At 37.1% G+C, this 14412-nt stretch overlaps 1 protein-coding gene across 3 annotated transcripts; it reads left to right on the top strand.

Moving 5' to 3' along the window:
* The first annotated feature begins 2109 nt into the window (after positions 1-2109).
* guf1 (GTP binding elongation factor GUF1) lies at positions 2110-12629 on the top strand. Of its 3 annotated transcripts, none has more exons than XM_030396605.1 (18): positions 2110-2128; positions 2874-2943; positions 3247-3358; positions 4019-4167; positions 4608-4688; positions 4790-4867; positions 4978-5061; positions 5142-5206; positions 5292-5495; positions 6854-6993; positions 7266-7389; positions 7937-8069; positions 9018-9161; positions 9632-9765; positions 10446-10547; positions 12022-12141; positions 12267-12303; positions 12400-12629. In XM_030396605.1, the coding sequence occupies exons 2-18, from the start codon at positions 2884-2886 to the stop codon at positions 12529-12531; spliced, it is 1899 nt and encodes a 632-aa protein (XP_030252465.1). In that variant the 5' UTR covers positions 2110-2128; positions 2874-2883; the 3' UTR covers positions 12532-12629. The 3 variants fall into 3 exon arrangements, with proteins under 3 accessions (XP_030252465.1, XP_030252464.1, XP_030252463.1); XM_030396604.1 differs by lacking the exon at positions 2110-2128 and adding an exon at positions 2143-2661; XM_030396603.1 differs by lacking the exon at positions 2110-2128 and having other exon boundaries at positions 2144-2943.
* The last annotated feature ends 1783 nt before the right edge of the window (positions 12630-14412 follow it).

Raw genomic sequence — 14412 nt, forward strand, 5'->3', positions numbered from 1 at the left:
CCTTGTGACTCCAAATCAATACCAAACATAATTACGACACTGCACACATAGGACCAACATCCTCTTCACAGATTGAAGCGTTCCTTCTGTTTTGTATAAATATTTTAAAATATTTTGTTCTTATAATATTCTCTTATATTTTATTCCATTTATACAGTTCCCTTTTTATGCCTTTTTATTTTCAGTGCTGTCCACTGACCATCTTACCACAGCCATCACACTAGACCCGTCAAAGTGAAAAACTGGGTCTTTGGTCAGTTATCTCTGCACTTACTCTTCTCCATGTCTCCATTTTATTTGTATTAAAACACAACAAAGAGGAGAAGGTAGGACTTATGTGTCCAGTGTAGTAATAATATTTGGTATTGATTTGCTTGAGACAAATGAATTACTATATAAGAGCAAGTTGGTATGAAAGTATTACAAAAACATCAGTATTTTATCATTTAAACAAATGCATTTATTGATGGTCCCTAAATCTTGTGTCCTCCTGAAGCCAGCAAGGTGAAACTGATTAAGAAGATGCTGCCGGAATTAAAGTCAGAGAAATATCTGAGTTTAAACATCACTGCAGTAATTTCTTGACAGATTTCTACAGTTCACTTCATTTCTCGAGTGAAAATTAAATTTAATCTGTGGTAGTTTCAAGCTACAGTTTTAAATTGGACGGTGACTTAAAGATATGACATCTAAATTGGATTTATTTGATTGCAGTGACAGGAGAAGGGCCAGTGCACTCCTGTAATATTCAAAATGAAACCCTGGGAACAGCTAAGCCAAGCAGCCAAGCCGAAGAGATGTTGTATTTGGAATCAATATAAAGGATTTGGATTATAGGACATTTAATATAGAATGGTGTTTACGGTTAACTGAATTTTAAACCTACGGTTAACAAAAAACATCAGAAACTAACATGTGGCGCTTTCCTACAGGAGATTTTCAAAAAATCTGGATGCACTTTCTCAACAAAATCTGAGAAGGCAACAGACTTAAGATGTCAAAAGAAAAAGTAAAGACACATTAATAGACCCTTTTAATGGCAGACATTTTGACTTTTCAATGCAGCAAAAGCACAGATGGAATTCATAACATTAATGATTGCTGTATTCTATTTAGGTGAGCTGGTTACATGGCTCTGGTGTTGTGCATGCTCAGTCATTGACCTGGCTTACTGGGATACTTAACAGAACAGAGCCATTGTTAACATTGTTGTCGACAGCTGTGTTTTTCCTGCTTTGACAAGTCCCAAGGTCTGCTGTGAAAAGGATTTATTTTTTGGTATATTATGATTACATTTTCAAAAAGCAGGAAAAGCAAAATCATGCAACATGCAGATGATTTTTCATTTTTTCAACCAATGTGACACCAGTCAAACAAATTATGCCAGCCGTAAATTACACATCTACATGCACGTAGACAAAAATACCCCCACATTTTTAAGTTTTATTATGAGGTTCATTATCTGATATCATTTTACATTTTCACACAGTTTAGCCTAGTGCAATACACTGATATTGTCATATTGCATTATAAAACATGTATTATCTAGATGTCATCTTAGAGCAAATAGAGTACTTGGGTAATGAGTTAAAAATCTGCCGGATTTTGCAGACAATGATAAATAATAAAGTCACCGAGGACTCTGGGAAATGCCTTCAGAAAAGGAGGCTAGTAGAAAGGTAGTGCTGTGGAATGAACTGCGAGACCGGATTGTATTATCTTTAAGAAAGCTGATGCTTAGCCCTGTGACTCAAATACACTCCCCAGTGTACAAGTCTCAAAGGTGTATATGTATATATATATATATATATATATATATATATATATATATATATATATATATATATATACATATATATATATATATATATATATATATATATATATATATATATATATATATATATATATATTCATAAATGAAAAGATGATTACATGACAGGCAGAAGCTGGGGCTAATAGAGCCTTATTATCTCTGGTTGCACAAAGAAGAGAAGCAGTCATCTATTCTTGTGCAAGAGGCAGCTTTGTTGTCATAGCAACTGATATCCATTTTTATCCTACATCTGACAGATTGAGTGGGCGGGACTTCCGACTGCCACGGCATTTCCAAAGATATTTGGACCACGTAAAGATTGTCATCCTCCTTATATGCTTCACAATGCTGTTTCATGGTTAATTTCTGTACATTAAATAATTCCAACTGTAGTCACTCAGGTTATTGACTGAGTGTAGCTATAAATAGACACAGGCTGCCATTAAAAATATTTCGTGGAAGGAATTGATTGACAGCAGTGCAGTTATCTTAGCAACGTTTGTTAGGGTTGCAACACATTTTCGCTGCATTAGGTAGCAAAAGTATAATAGTTTATTCAAAATACATTTGCTCGCGTGCTCCGACCGTTAACAAAGAAAATCGAAGCTGCTGTAGAGCACTATCTTGTTTCTTTTCATCATCTCCGCCTCGAGAAATCAACGACATTTCCCAGAAGTCTTTGCCGGTGAACTGTCACCCAAAATGTCAGCACCCTAGCAGCTCATGCACCGGGGTGATTACAGGACTATTTACCTCCAACATTCGTATATTCTTATCGTCGTGACAGGCCAACAATGGTCCACCAATGTGACGATAGCCCGGAGTTAATTCATGACAGTGCGGAGGTATTTCTCAGCTAGCTTAGCTAGATAACGCCAGCTAACGTTGTTTATCCTTCATGCTGTTGGGTGACTTACTGACTTGGTAGCTTAACGGAAAATATGTCGTCTTATTTAGTCAGACGCTGGTGTGAAACATCCCTGTTAAGGCGTGTTTTACAGTTCAAAATGTACAGGAGGAAAATACAAAACTATAACACGACCTACATACTGTTCAGACACCGCTGGATGAAGAGGATGCCTGTGTTCTCCAGCAGCTTCAGGATGATGAGCACACACACTGACAAGGTAGCCAACAAAAGACTTAAAACATAGCTGCAGGTAACATGAGGTGTCTCTGAATTCTGTAGTATCAGAAATTATGTACATAAAGAGGCTGAAAGTAAACTGAAATGTTGAGAAGAGCTGAGAAACTTCATATTCATTAAGCAGTTAACAGCGTAATGATGATGCCATGTGTGGCTCTGTACCTGCCCCAAATAGAAATAGACAGACTGTGTGTCTTAAAGAAGGTTACTGCAACAATTCAGCAGTGCTGGAGTAGCTGACATAGACATAGACATTAACAGGTTTCTTTCCTTTTGCGTTAAGGAATCTATTGACCTGTCCAAGTTTCCTGCAGACAGAATCAGGAACTTTTGCATCATTGCTCATATTGACCATGGCAAAAGCACTTTGGCTGACAGGCTGTTGGAGATGACAGGTATGTTTCCTCATCGCATATCACCTACGTTTTTTTATTAAATTACATAATAAACTCTAATAGTGAAGGGGTAATACTTTAAAATAACCATCAATAATAAATACTATTTAAACAGTTGATTAAACTTGAATTAATAAATAAGTTATTCTAATATTAACTAACAATGAAATGCTTTATAAATCATTTATAGTATTATAGTATAGTAGACAAGTTGGTAATAAGTAATGATAAGTTGGCTTAATACATGATTTATGAAGAATTTCATTGTTTGTCAACAGTGAAATACCTTTTAAAGGGATATTGTTGCGTAAATTTAATCCATGGTCTAACACACTATGACACAAAGCAAGACCCTTCCTCGAGAGATCAAGTTTTCCGACCGCTACCTTATGTAGTTTTAGCAACCTCAGAAAAGACCACTCGATAACAATACACTGCAGTCTATGCCTCCACCAAGAAACTGCCATCATACCCAAATAGTTGTTAATGACATTGCTATGAGAGGTTTTTTTCTCTCTTATACACACACACACACACACACAAACACAAACGATCAACAATTGGACACTACCGAAAATCAGACTTAGTAGGTATATTGTCTGTTAATAGATAAATTACAATAAACACAATGTGTCACTAATGGATACCATTGACAAACAGGTGCCATAGCAAAGACTGAGAAGAACAAACAGGTGTTGGACAAGCTTCAGGTGGAGCGAGAGAGAGGGATAACAGTCAAGGCCCAGACAGCCTCTCTGTTTTACAGCCACGAGGGAGAGCAGTACCTCCTGAACCTCATCGACACACCGGCAAGTGCACCGCTCCTGTCTGGTGCTTCTGGGTGAAAAAGTGTATAATCGCAAATGTTTTAATGATTTTATTTGAACGGCTTTGCTTTCTTACTGTTTTCATTCATGGTTGTCACTGCTGGGACTTCTCAGTGATGGATCCATAATTTCCTCACCACAACCTAAAACATGATGAGAAAAAGTTGGATTTTGGCTCTAGAATAGATTTAAGATGGGGAATTGCTCAAATCGTTGTTTCGTGGTCATCCTGTTGCAGGACAATTGCATGTTTCAGATTTCTGCTTTAGAGAATCAGCTCCCTCAACTACAATTAATTAATTACAGTAACATTAGACCAAAATGACCTCTAACTACAAACGAGCAGAAGAGTTGATATGAAACTTTTTCGTCATTGCCATCACTTTCAGTTTTTTTTAATCTACGGCTTTTCTTCTCTGTAGGGTCATGTTGACTTCAGTTATGAAGTGTCTCGATCCATTTCTGCATGCCAAGGTGTCCTGTTGATTGTCGATGCCAATCAGGTACAAAAACGAATTTCTAACTCCTGGTTTTCTCAGTGATTTGTGATCAAATTTAAATACTGTATCTGAAGGAGTCATAATAATTGTGTTGTCATGCGAAGGGGGTTCAAGCACAGACGGTGGCCAACTTCTACCTGGCCTTTGAGGCTCAGCTGGCAATCATCCCTGTCATCAACAAGGTACACTGAGACTAACTTCTTGACTAGCTTGTTTGCTTGTGTGTAATCACACATTGTTTTTCTAATTCTAATATTTCTGAATTTATTTTCGAATTAAATGTTTTCTGTAGATCGATTTGAAAAATGCTGATCCAGAGAGAGTGGAGTCACAGATTGAAAAGGTGTTTGATATTCCACGTGAAGAGTGCATCAGGGTGAGTCAGAGCTTTTTTTTTAGTTTTCAGTATCACTTATCTGAGAAATGTTCTTAATTTGCAATCTAACCTTTTTTCAGATTTCTGCCAAACTTGGAACAAATGTTGAAAAAGTTCTCCAAGCAGTCGTGGACAGAATTCCAGCGTAAGAAAGTTAATCTGGTTTCATTTCTCACCGAAACATGTCTGAAACATAGAAGTTAAGCTTTTTTTCATCACTGTGTCCTCAGACCTGCAGCTAGTATCGATGACCCATTCAAAGCCCTCGTGTTTGACTCCAATTTTGACCACTATAGAGGAGTGGTGGCCAACATCGCTTTGTTTGGAGGTCAGGTCAGAAAAGGGGACAGGATCGTGTCCGCACATCTCGGCAAAACCTACGAGGTCAACGAGCTGGGGCTCCTCCGGCCAGATGAGCACCCCACACAGAAGCTGTACGTGACAGTCTTTCTCCTCGTTTCATTTCTCACGTGGTCGGTGAATGCCAATCATGCTGGTTTGAGCTCTTCAGTAGCTAGAATTTGCTGCTTAGCTTGTCTTTTTGGTTAATAAATCTTATATGATAATAAATATCTTTAAATTAGGAAAAACATTGGAACGCATCCTTAAATACTGTTTAGAATTATTTTTTTTGATTGAGTGGTCTTCTAATTGGATAATCTTTTTAGCGCCAATGTAGAGAAAGGAAAACTGTCGGATGCTTGTTTATGTATCCGTGGAAGGTTATTTAGATCAAATGCATGAATATCAAACTGCATGAAATATAATAGAGATCACTGAGTAAGTGATTTTCTGCTGTGCTTTGACACACATTTAGTTGTGGGTCATTCCATATCAACTCACCCATGGCCCTCCAGCTCACATCATGGATTTTCTTGAAAAAAAAATCATGTAAGAACCCATTGAAACACAGTCACCTTTTGGTATTACAAAGATATAAAACATGAATTCCAGACACTACAAACATGTACCTATGAAATAAATCCATTGACTGTAACAATACAGCCAGTAAAAAGTAGGAGGAATCAGCTATTTTCCAAAAGTTATTACTGAAGGAGTAATATACCATGAATATACACATATACACATTAAAAAGTTTCAAGGTAGTTAAAATAATCCTTCTTGGAAAAATGTACAGTTATTAAAAAGTGAATTTTTCAGGTAGGAAGCTTGGTTTAGCAAGATCTGTGGCATTCAGTTTATTTTACAGGACCTTCTTAGATATGATAATACTGCATTAATACCACACTCAAAATTTTGAGGTGTTAATTTTTGAAAATGAAAGATTCTTTGTTTGGGCAAAATAAATATTTATTGTCATTAAGTTGATTAATGTAGCTATTCTGTAAAAAATATTTAAATTAATATATTGTGGCAGGATTGACTGAGAATACACTGAAAAAGAATCAAGAAATGATTCAGTTTAGCTCTCAGGGTCACACAGTTAATCAGTTAAATAATTAATGAGTTAAGGTGCACTATGTAACATTTTTAGCAAACAAAACTGTAGGATTTCTAGATGTTCTGTTATTCTATTTTTGTTCTCACTTCACATCAACTCAAAATAGAATCTGTTTTTGATCTAATGTTTACCATTACCAATGTAAACATAGCTTTAAAGTGCATGAAGATCGCCTTTGACTACCAAGCCAGCCTACTGTACTGTCCAACAGTTAGGACTGTTGGAATTTTACTGTAGCTCAGAATAAGACTCCAAGTAGATATTCACATACAAGAAATATGCCTTTTTATTTTGGTGCTTAAGAATAATCATATTCCGATTGTTTTGCAGGTTTGCAGGCCAAGTGGGCTACATAATAGCAGGGATGAAGGATGTGAAGGAGGCCCAGATTGGCGACACACTGTACCTCCAGGAGCAGCCAGTGGAATCTCTTCCAGGCTTTAAACCTGCCAAAGCCATGGTCTTTGCTGGTAGGGAGTGTCCTCATCTGCAATCGACTCGTGCTGTCAGATAAAATTGTGATAAGATCTGAAATTAAGGATACCATTCTGCATAACAGCATAATTTACATGTTATATAACTGTACATTAGTGGTGGATATTCCAATATCATTTGACATGTAGTCAAACATAAAACCCCTTCCGTGTGTGTTTCACTGGCTAGTACAGTAAGTGCAGTCAGTGCTTTCTCAGGAGATGAAAAGAGTGATGTGCACTCTGTGTTTTGTTTTCCTGTCCCTCAGGCATGTATCCGATGGACCAGTCAGAGTACCCAGGCCTCCGCAGCGCCATCGAGAGACTGACCCTGAATGACTCAAGTGTCACAGTGCAGAGAGACAGCAGTCTGGCCCTGGGAGCAGGCTGGAGGTGTGGGAGGACTTGCTTTGAATTAGAATGAAAAATGGCTTTCTGAGCACAACAGAGGAGGCATTACATACACTGACAGAATGAAAACAAAAGTGTGGACACTCAGCAGTGCCGCTACACAAAAGTTAAGAGCATTTTGGATTCTTTTCAAGTACTTCGTTGTTACAGAAATGCATTTTCCCTAATAGGCATCCAACCTACGGGACGTAGTAAGATATATCTTCTTTCTTATTGGTTTCTACACAACATGTGATGTGATTGATTGAGCAATAAACGATGTTCCTTGGGACAAACTCTCGAGTGCCAAAAAAAAAGATAGCCAAGTAGGAGTTTATTTATCATCAGAGGTCATATCAGTCCAGATGGTGAACATTAGTTTAATAAGTGGCTGTGATTTAGATAATTTGGATTGGTAGAAAACTGCACTGGAAAAGCAATGAATCTCACTCACTGTTGAACTCTTTCCAAACCAGCTCTTTGTAATTAAAAGCATGAATATCAATAATAAATTTTGAGTGAACCTGTGAGCCTCCCTGTCCCCCCGCAGACTTGGCTTCCTGGGTCTTCTCCATATGGAGGTGTTCAATCAGAGGCTGGAGCAGGAATACAATGCCTCTGTTATAGTAACGGCGCCCACCGTGCCCTACAAGGCCATCCTCTCCTCGACCAGACTCATCAAGGTAAGAGCCGCTTCCTGCTCAGGGGCACGTACTGTGTTTTCAGCAACAAGAATGTTTGAACAAACTTGGAAATGAATAATAAATGGAGGTTCTCTATTATGGCTGGCATGCTTCCCTGTGAAATGACATCAGATTCTTGATGGCAATTATTTCAGAAGACCATTAAATTGTTCTGTTTCAAAGGCAAAATTAGAGCCACAAGTTGAGTTGCCTTTAGAAGAAATACTTTGTCATCACATAAGTAGCAACTTAGTGCTTGTAAAGAATGATTATTTAATGACAAGTTATCATGATTAAAGAAGAGTTAAGGAATTAGTGTCCTGTACATATAATGTAGTTTTTGTTCAGTATCATCATCATTTTTATTATTATTTATTTTTTAGAAGAGTAACATTTGACTCGATTTGATGAAGGGGAATCCTCATTTTGCTAGCTGAATGAGCATCAAATATATTGGATTGAAGCTCAATTCTGAAGCTTTTCTGTTAGTAGTTATCTCATCGATAATAAATATAAAAACTTAAAATCATTTTGGATCATTTTGAAAAGGTCAATTTACAATCGTCACAAACATGATGTTTTTAAGGAAAAAGAGATATTTTTATACTGCCCCTTTTGACAATCTCTGTAGATGTATTATTTATAAAGAAACGATAACTAAACTAAAACAAAAACTAAACAAAACAATATTTTGCAGTTAGTTCCACCCACCAACCACTTTGGTTGTAAGCCCCGCCCATCCCCAGTATGTATAGAGATACAGATAATAGTGTACTCAGCCATACAGTCCGTAATGTACATATTGTAGTGTAAGGTACTGTGTGACTGTACAGGTCACCTTTTACAACTATATTTAAAGCCTGCAGGCAGTGGGTGTTTCAGTCTCCTTCCAGAAAGATGTTTACCAGTTTCATTTGGAGGTTCAGATCTCGTTGGTTCTTCCGACAGGAACATGGCAGCGAGGAGATAACCATCGTGAACCCCGCTCAGTTCCCAGACAAATCAGTTGTGTCGGAGTACTTGGAGCCAATGGTATTCGGGACCATTCTCGCTCCAGATGCTTACACCGGCAAGATTATGACTCTCTGCTTGGTAAGAGGAACATGGAAAATACAAATACAATTAATGAAAGACTGTTGTTTACACAGTTTTATTTAGATGTATTATTTCTGCTTCATATTGGGTTCATTTATTTGCCTGTACACCTGCCTTGAAAGTATCTTGTTTAAAGGGTAAACCTTTTAAGTCAAGCTGGCCTGATTCTCAAGCCTGTTGGAAAATATAGTTTGACAGGAGATACTAGGGTGCAATCCTTTTTTTCTTAATCTTTCCAAACTAGTCTGGAGCCAAAGTGTAAACAATTTTTGAATAGGAAGCCAAGGAAACAAATCCTTTGTATTGGAAAATATGTTTATATATATGATGCTACTTTACATGCCAATGACAAATGTATTGAATTAATTAAGCTACGAAAGCAGCCTTTCTTTGCTTGAAGAGATTGTCATTGCGTGCCAGAGAAGGCAAAAATGTAATTATATTGTTGTGTGTGGTTTTCCCTTAAGAATCGCAGAGCCATCCAGAAGAACATGGTGTATATAGATGACCAGCGTGTCATGATGAAATACCTCTTCCCTTTAAATGAAATTGTTGTGGATTTCTATGATCTCCTCAAATCGATGTCCTCTGGCTATGCAAGGTAAAACTTGGCCAGGTGAAACATCTATAAATGCATTTACGACACAGTCATATAATATGCATTTAGTGTTTTTAATTCATAGTGTGCAATGTTTGACTATCATTTATGGTAGGAGGTGGGAAGATGTCTCTTTGCAACCTGTAAATACCAGTGCACTGAAATTGTGAAGGATTATATCCTCATCATTCTAAAATCAATTTGGAACTTGCATTTTAGTTGTCACAAGGTAAGCATTCTTAAAGTGCTGTCAGTAGGAAAAATAACGTGAATTTTTTGCACAATATTGACCAGATATCAGGACGGCAGCTAAAGCGAACCTATGGGGGCAGACATCCTTAAGTTTCACTTTCGGTTATGTCTGCCCCCATAGGTTCGCTTTAGCTGCTACTCGGTAAATATTGTGCCAAATGTTCTCGTTATTTATCCTAATGACAGCACTCGATAACCTCGATCAACAGGGATATGGGTTAAAATGGCTGAAGTTCTCCTTTAAATCAATCCTTTAGTTTTCTCTCTGCTGTGCACCTTTCTTTGAGTCTTGCATTTAAAAAAAAAAGTTCACCAACAAATGAAAATTCTTCTGTAATCTACTATGGAAAATTGGGTGAACTTAGTCTTTAACAATGAAGGATTAAGGAAAATACTGTATCAATTTGACTCCATGGTTTTATCCTCCATAGCTTTGACTATGAGAACGCAGGCTACCAGGCTGCTGATCTGATAAAGATGGATATTCTGCTGAATGGGCGACCGGTGGAAGAGCTCACCACAATTGTCCACAGGTACTGTTTGTTTGAAATCATCTTTTTTAGAGAATCTTTTCAATTTCTTTGTCACAGCAGACTCACATGGTTTAATTATTATCACTGCTGTCAAAGAAAAGAGTGGGATGGTTGAGTTTCCATAATTTCAAGGTTATATGGTCCTTCATTACCAAAGTAATTCTCCTGGAGCCTATGGAGCATGAAATGTATTCAACACGCAGTAGAACATTAAAAAATGGCCTCTTGGCAGCCAGTGTTAGCATTATCTATTACCATGACTTTACACTGGACAAGGACTTCCCTCCATTCGGGACAAGGACGATAGAGTAACTTCACAGGCGAGAAGTGATGACGCACAGCAGATCTGTATTTAATGTACTCACTACCAAAGCCAGTACAGAGTTTGGTAATTGAAGGGCGCTACGCTTCACCAACAATGGCTACTCTTTGACCACTTACAGTATAAGCCTTGGAGCCAAGCCGAGTGTAGCTTCAGTCTGCTATTCTTTTAAGAGTAACGAATCACAAGTGTGAATATATACATATATACATATATATATGTGTATATATATATATATATATATATATATATATATATATATATATATATATATATATATATATATATATATGTGTATATATATATATATATATATACATATATATATATATATATATATATATATAACAAGAGGCTTGTTACAGAGCCACTGAAATATATGGAATGTGACTGGACCTAAGTGAGACAAGGTTGACCTGTCAAGCACAGAAGCCATTTACATCTGTTTGATGTGTAGGCTTTTATCTGAAGGAGCTTATATGACATGGGCACACAGATGTAAAAGTGGACCTGTCTGGCTATACAGCTAACAGTCCCAGTCCAAAGTTCATGTAGTGTATCAGCACCAACACTCCTCTGGGTGACTGAACTCCCAGTCCGGACTGCCAGCTGCAAGGCTAACTGAGATACTCGGTGATATGCCCCTTATGTCTTGAGTATGAACCTGACAGTTGGCCAATTCTATTATACCTTAAATGACCATAGCGAGGGTAACTACTGATATGGTCTTTGTGTCAAGAGAATAAAAATGCTTTCATTCACTGCACAGGACTGCTTCAGTGGACAATGTGGCAATGTTATGGCCGCTAATATCAAACTTTTTCCCTTTTTTTTTCACTTGAGAGATTTTTATGGCATTTTCATTGAGAGGGGAATCTTGGTGGATTTTTTTATATAACTTGTTTGATTATTTTGATGACTGCGCTGTGATTAAGAATTTAAAATTGCTGTTTAAATAAAACTTGGACAGATGTTGCATCTTGATGTTGACTTCCAAAATGGGTACCTGTGGTGTATTTATCATTTTAGCTATTTAACTGTAAATGTATTTTGAGGTGATTCAGTTAGTACAGCAGATTATTTGGATTGTGTGTTTTTTTCTTCAGTGTCCTACTGTTGTTTCTGGCTGTGATTGGTGCATTTTCATTACAGAGACCGCGCGTACAGCTCAGGGAAAGCCATGTGCGAACGACTCAAAGACTCCATACCAAGGCAGATGTTTGAGATCGCTGTGCAGGCAGCTATTGGAAGTAAGGTCATTGCTAGAGAAACGTAAGTACAGAGTTAAAGACTTTGCTTTGAATGGTATGTGATGGGATGTGATTTTTTTATTTAAAAAGCGCTGTGAATTGTATTTGTGAATTAACACGCAATAATGTGACGTGACAATATTTCAGAATAAAGGCGTACAGAAAAAATGTGCTTGCTAAATGTGTAAGTGAAGTTTTTTTTCTCATCTCTCAAAATTTCTTTATCTACAAATACGTCACACACTCTGAGGTATTTATATATTCTATTTTATGTTTGCAGTACGGAGGTGACATAACACGGAAGATGAAGCTTCTGAAAAAACAAGTGGAGGGTAAAAAGAAGATGCGGCTTATTGGCAACGTGCAAGTTCCAAAAGACGCCTTCATTGATGTTCTGAAGAGGAAGGACTAACAGACTGCAATACTGTTAGTATCTTATTGTATTATAGTGTCATTATCATACAACTGATCCTGAATAAAGTTGTCATTGTTGATACAAAGCGCTGTAAATATGCTGATTACTGGTGTCATTACTTCCCCTCTTTGACATTTAAGAGATCATTTACCAAAAGAGGAATTTAAAGGTAACATGTTCAAAATCAATGTCTGCTAAAAAATCCTGATTTCACTCAGCCTCAATTATTTTCATGCATTATTAACATTTTCTGTTGGTGAAGGTGATTTCCATCTCATCACACGGTGATAAATATGGCTTTTATAAAACTGCAGATAAAAAGGGGTTTTATTAAAATGTCAAGCCTCATTTTATGTTCAGCACATGTTATGTTATGTACATAATTATTACCGGCTTATGTTGCATTCTGAGAAGTTTGTCAATCAGTCAGTCAATATAATGGATAAATATGATATGATGATGTTCATCTTTTAGGCCATTTTTTCTTTGTTAATTGGACAGAATATGCACGTGTCATTTCTATCAGTCTTTACATTTTATAGACCATGTTTTTGGATAAAATAGAAATAAAGAAGGCCTTTCATAATCAGTAAAACATCATAAATGCCTATAGAAACATTTCCAAAATATACTAAATATGCCTATTTGATCACGGAAGTACAGCACATTGTAGACTGTGACTGACAAGAAGCTCATTCTGTGGTAACTGAGAGACAAACATATTGAGCTCCTGTGCAAAAAATGCACATGCATTGTTTATGGAAAATATTGCTCTCATATTTGTTTTGTTTTTGTTTTTATCTCTGGTCTCCACATGAGATGATCTTGAATTTAACTATGGTCATTTACTTGTTTGTTTTTTGGCACTAATACAAAGTCGGAATTTAATCACTTTCAATTCATAAGATGTGTTGTAATGTCTGACAGCAGTGTTTGTTAATTCTGGTCCTGGAGGCGACCTGCCCTGAATGTTTTACATGTTTCATTGCTCCAGCACACTTGATTAAAGTGAATGGGTTATTATCAAACTTCAGCAGAACTTGATGATGAGCTGATCATTTGAATCAGGTGTGTTGGAGCAGGCACCAAGATTCAATAACACTTTTCTACAGTTTGAGTTTGTTGTAAAGAGCATCCCTACCCTTCTTGCTGCAGGACACTGTAGTAAGCCTGAACCGCTGGTGAAAAATAGAATTCTGATTATAATCTGTGCCAGCTGTGCTTGTGGAAGATTAAATCTCAGAAGTCCTTAAGCAGAGTCCCCAGTAGATGGCAGCAGCAGCTCAAACACACAAGCACAGAACACACATTAATTCCATCCTGAGCTAATTTCCTATCAGACCTCATCAGCCTCAGGCTCCATAAATGTCAAGTTTAAATCATATCTATTTAAAAACTCTAGACAGTCCACTTACCTTTTACCTAGTGGTAATAGTGGCTCGATAAGAATGCCCCATCATCCCTATGTGCTGCCCTTTTTACTTTTACATGTGATTTGAGGACTAATTGGTATCTAGCTAAAGTGACATGATAGGAGTTGTGCTAATTTTGACAAGCTGTACTTGAGCAGCATGCAGTGAGTTTAAATTTTAATGTTCAGTATTAGACCTTTTTTCACTGAAGGCATTTTCACGTTATAGCGGGTGAAGCACAGGTGTAACTAATAGGATGCAGATACAATTACTGTTATTAGATACACCTGTGCTTATCTGCTGTGTCAAAGTGACATTATGAAGCCAGAATGTGTTTATTAAGTTCACTGTTCTATCAGAATCCACGGCCATGCGTGCTGTCAAACTAAATTCATACTGATGAAATAAGCTAATTAGACTTTCTGCAATGACTGATAACAGTCCCCAAACTGTAAAAATCAGCAGG

The sequence above is a fragment of the Sparus aurata genome, chromosome 18 (assembly GCF_900880675.1).
Source record: "Sparus aurata chromosome 18, fSpaAur1.1, whole genome shotgun sequence".
In the NCBI taxonomy this organism is placed as follows: Eukaryota; Metazoa; Chordata; class Actinopteri; order Spariformes; family Sparidae; genus Sparus; species Sparus aurata.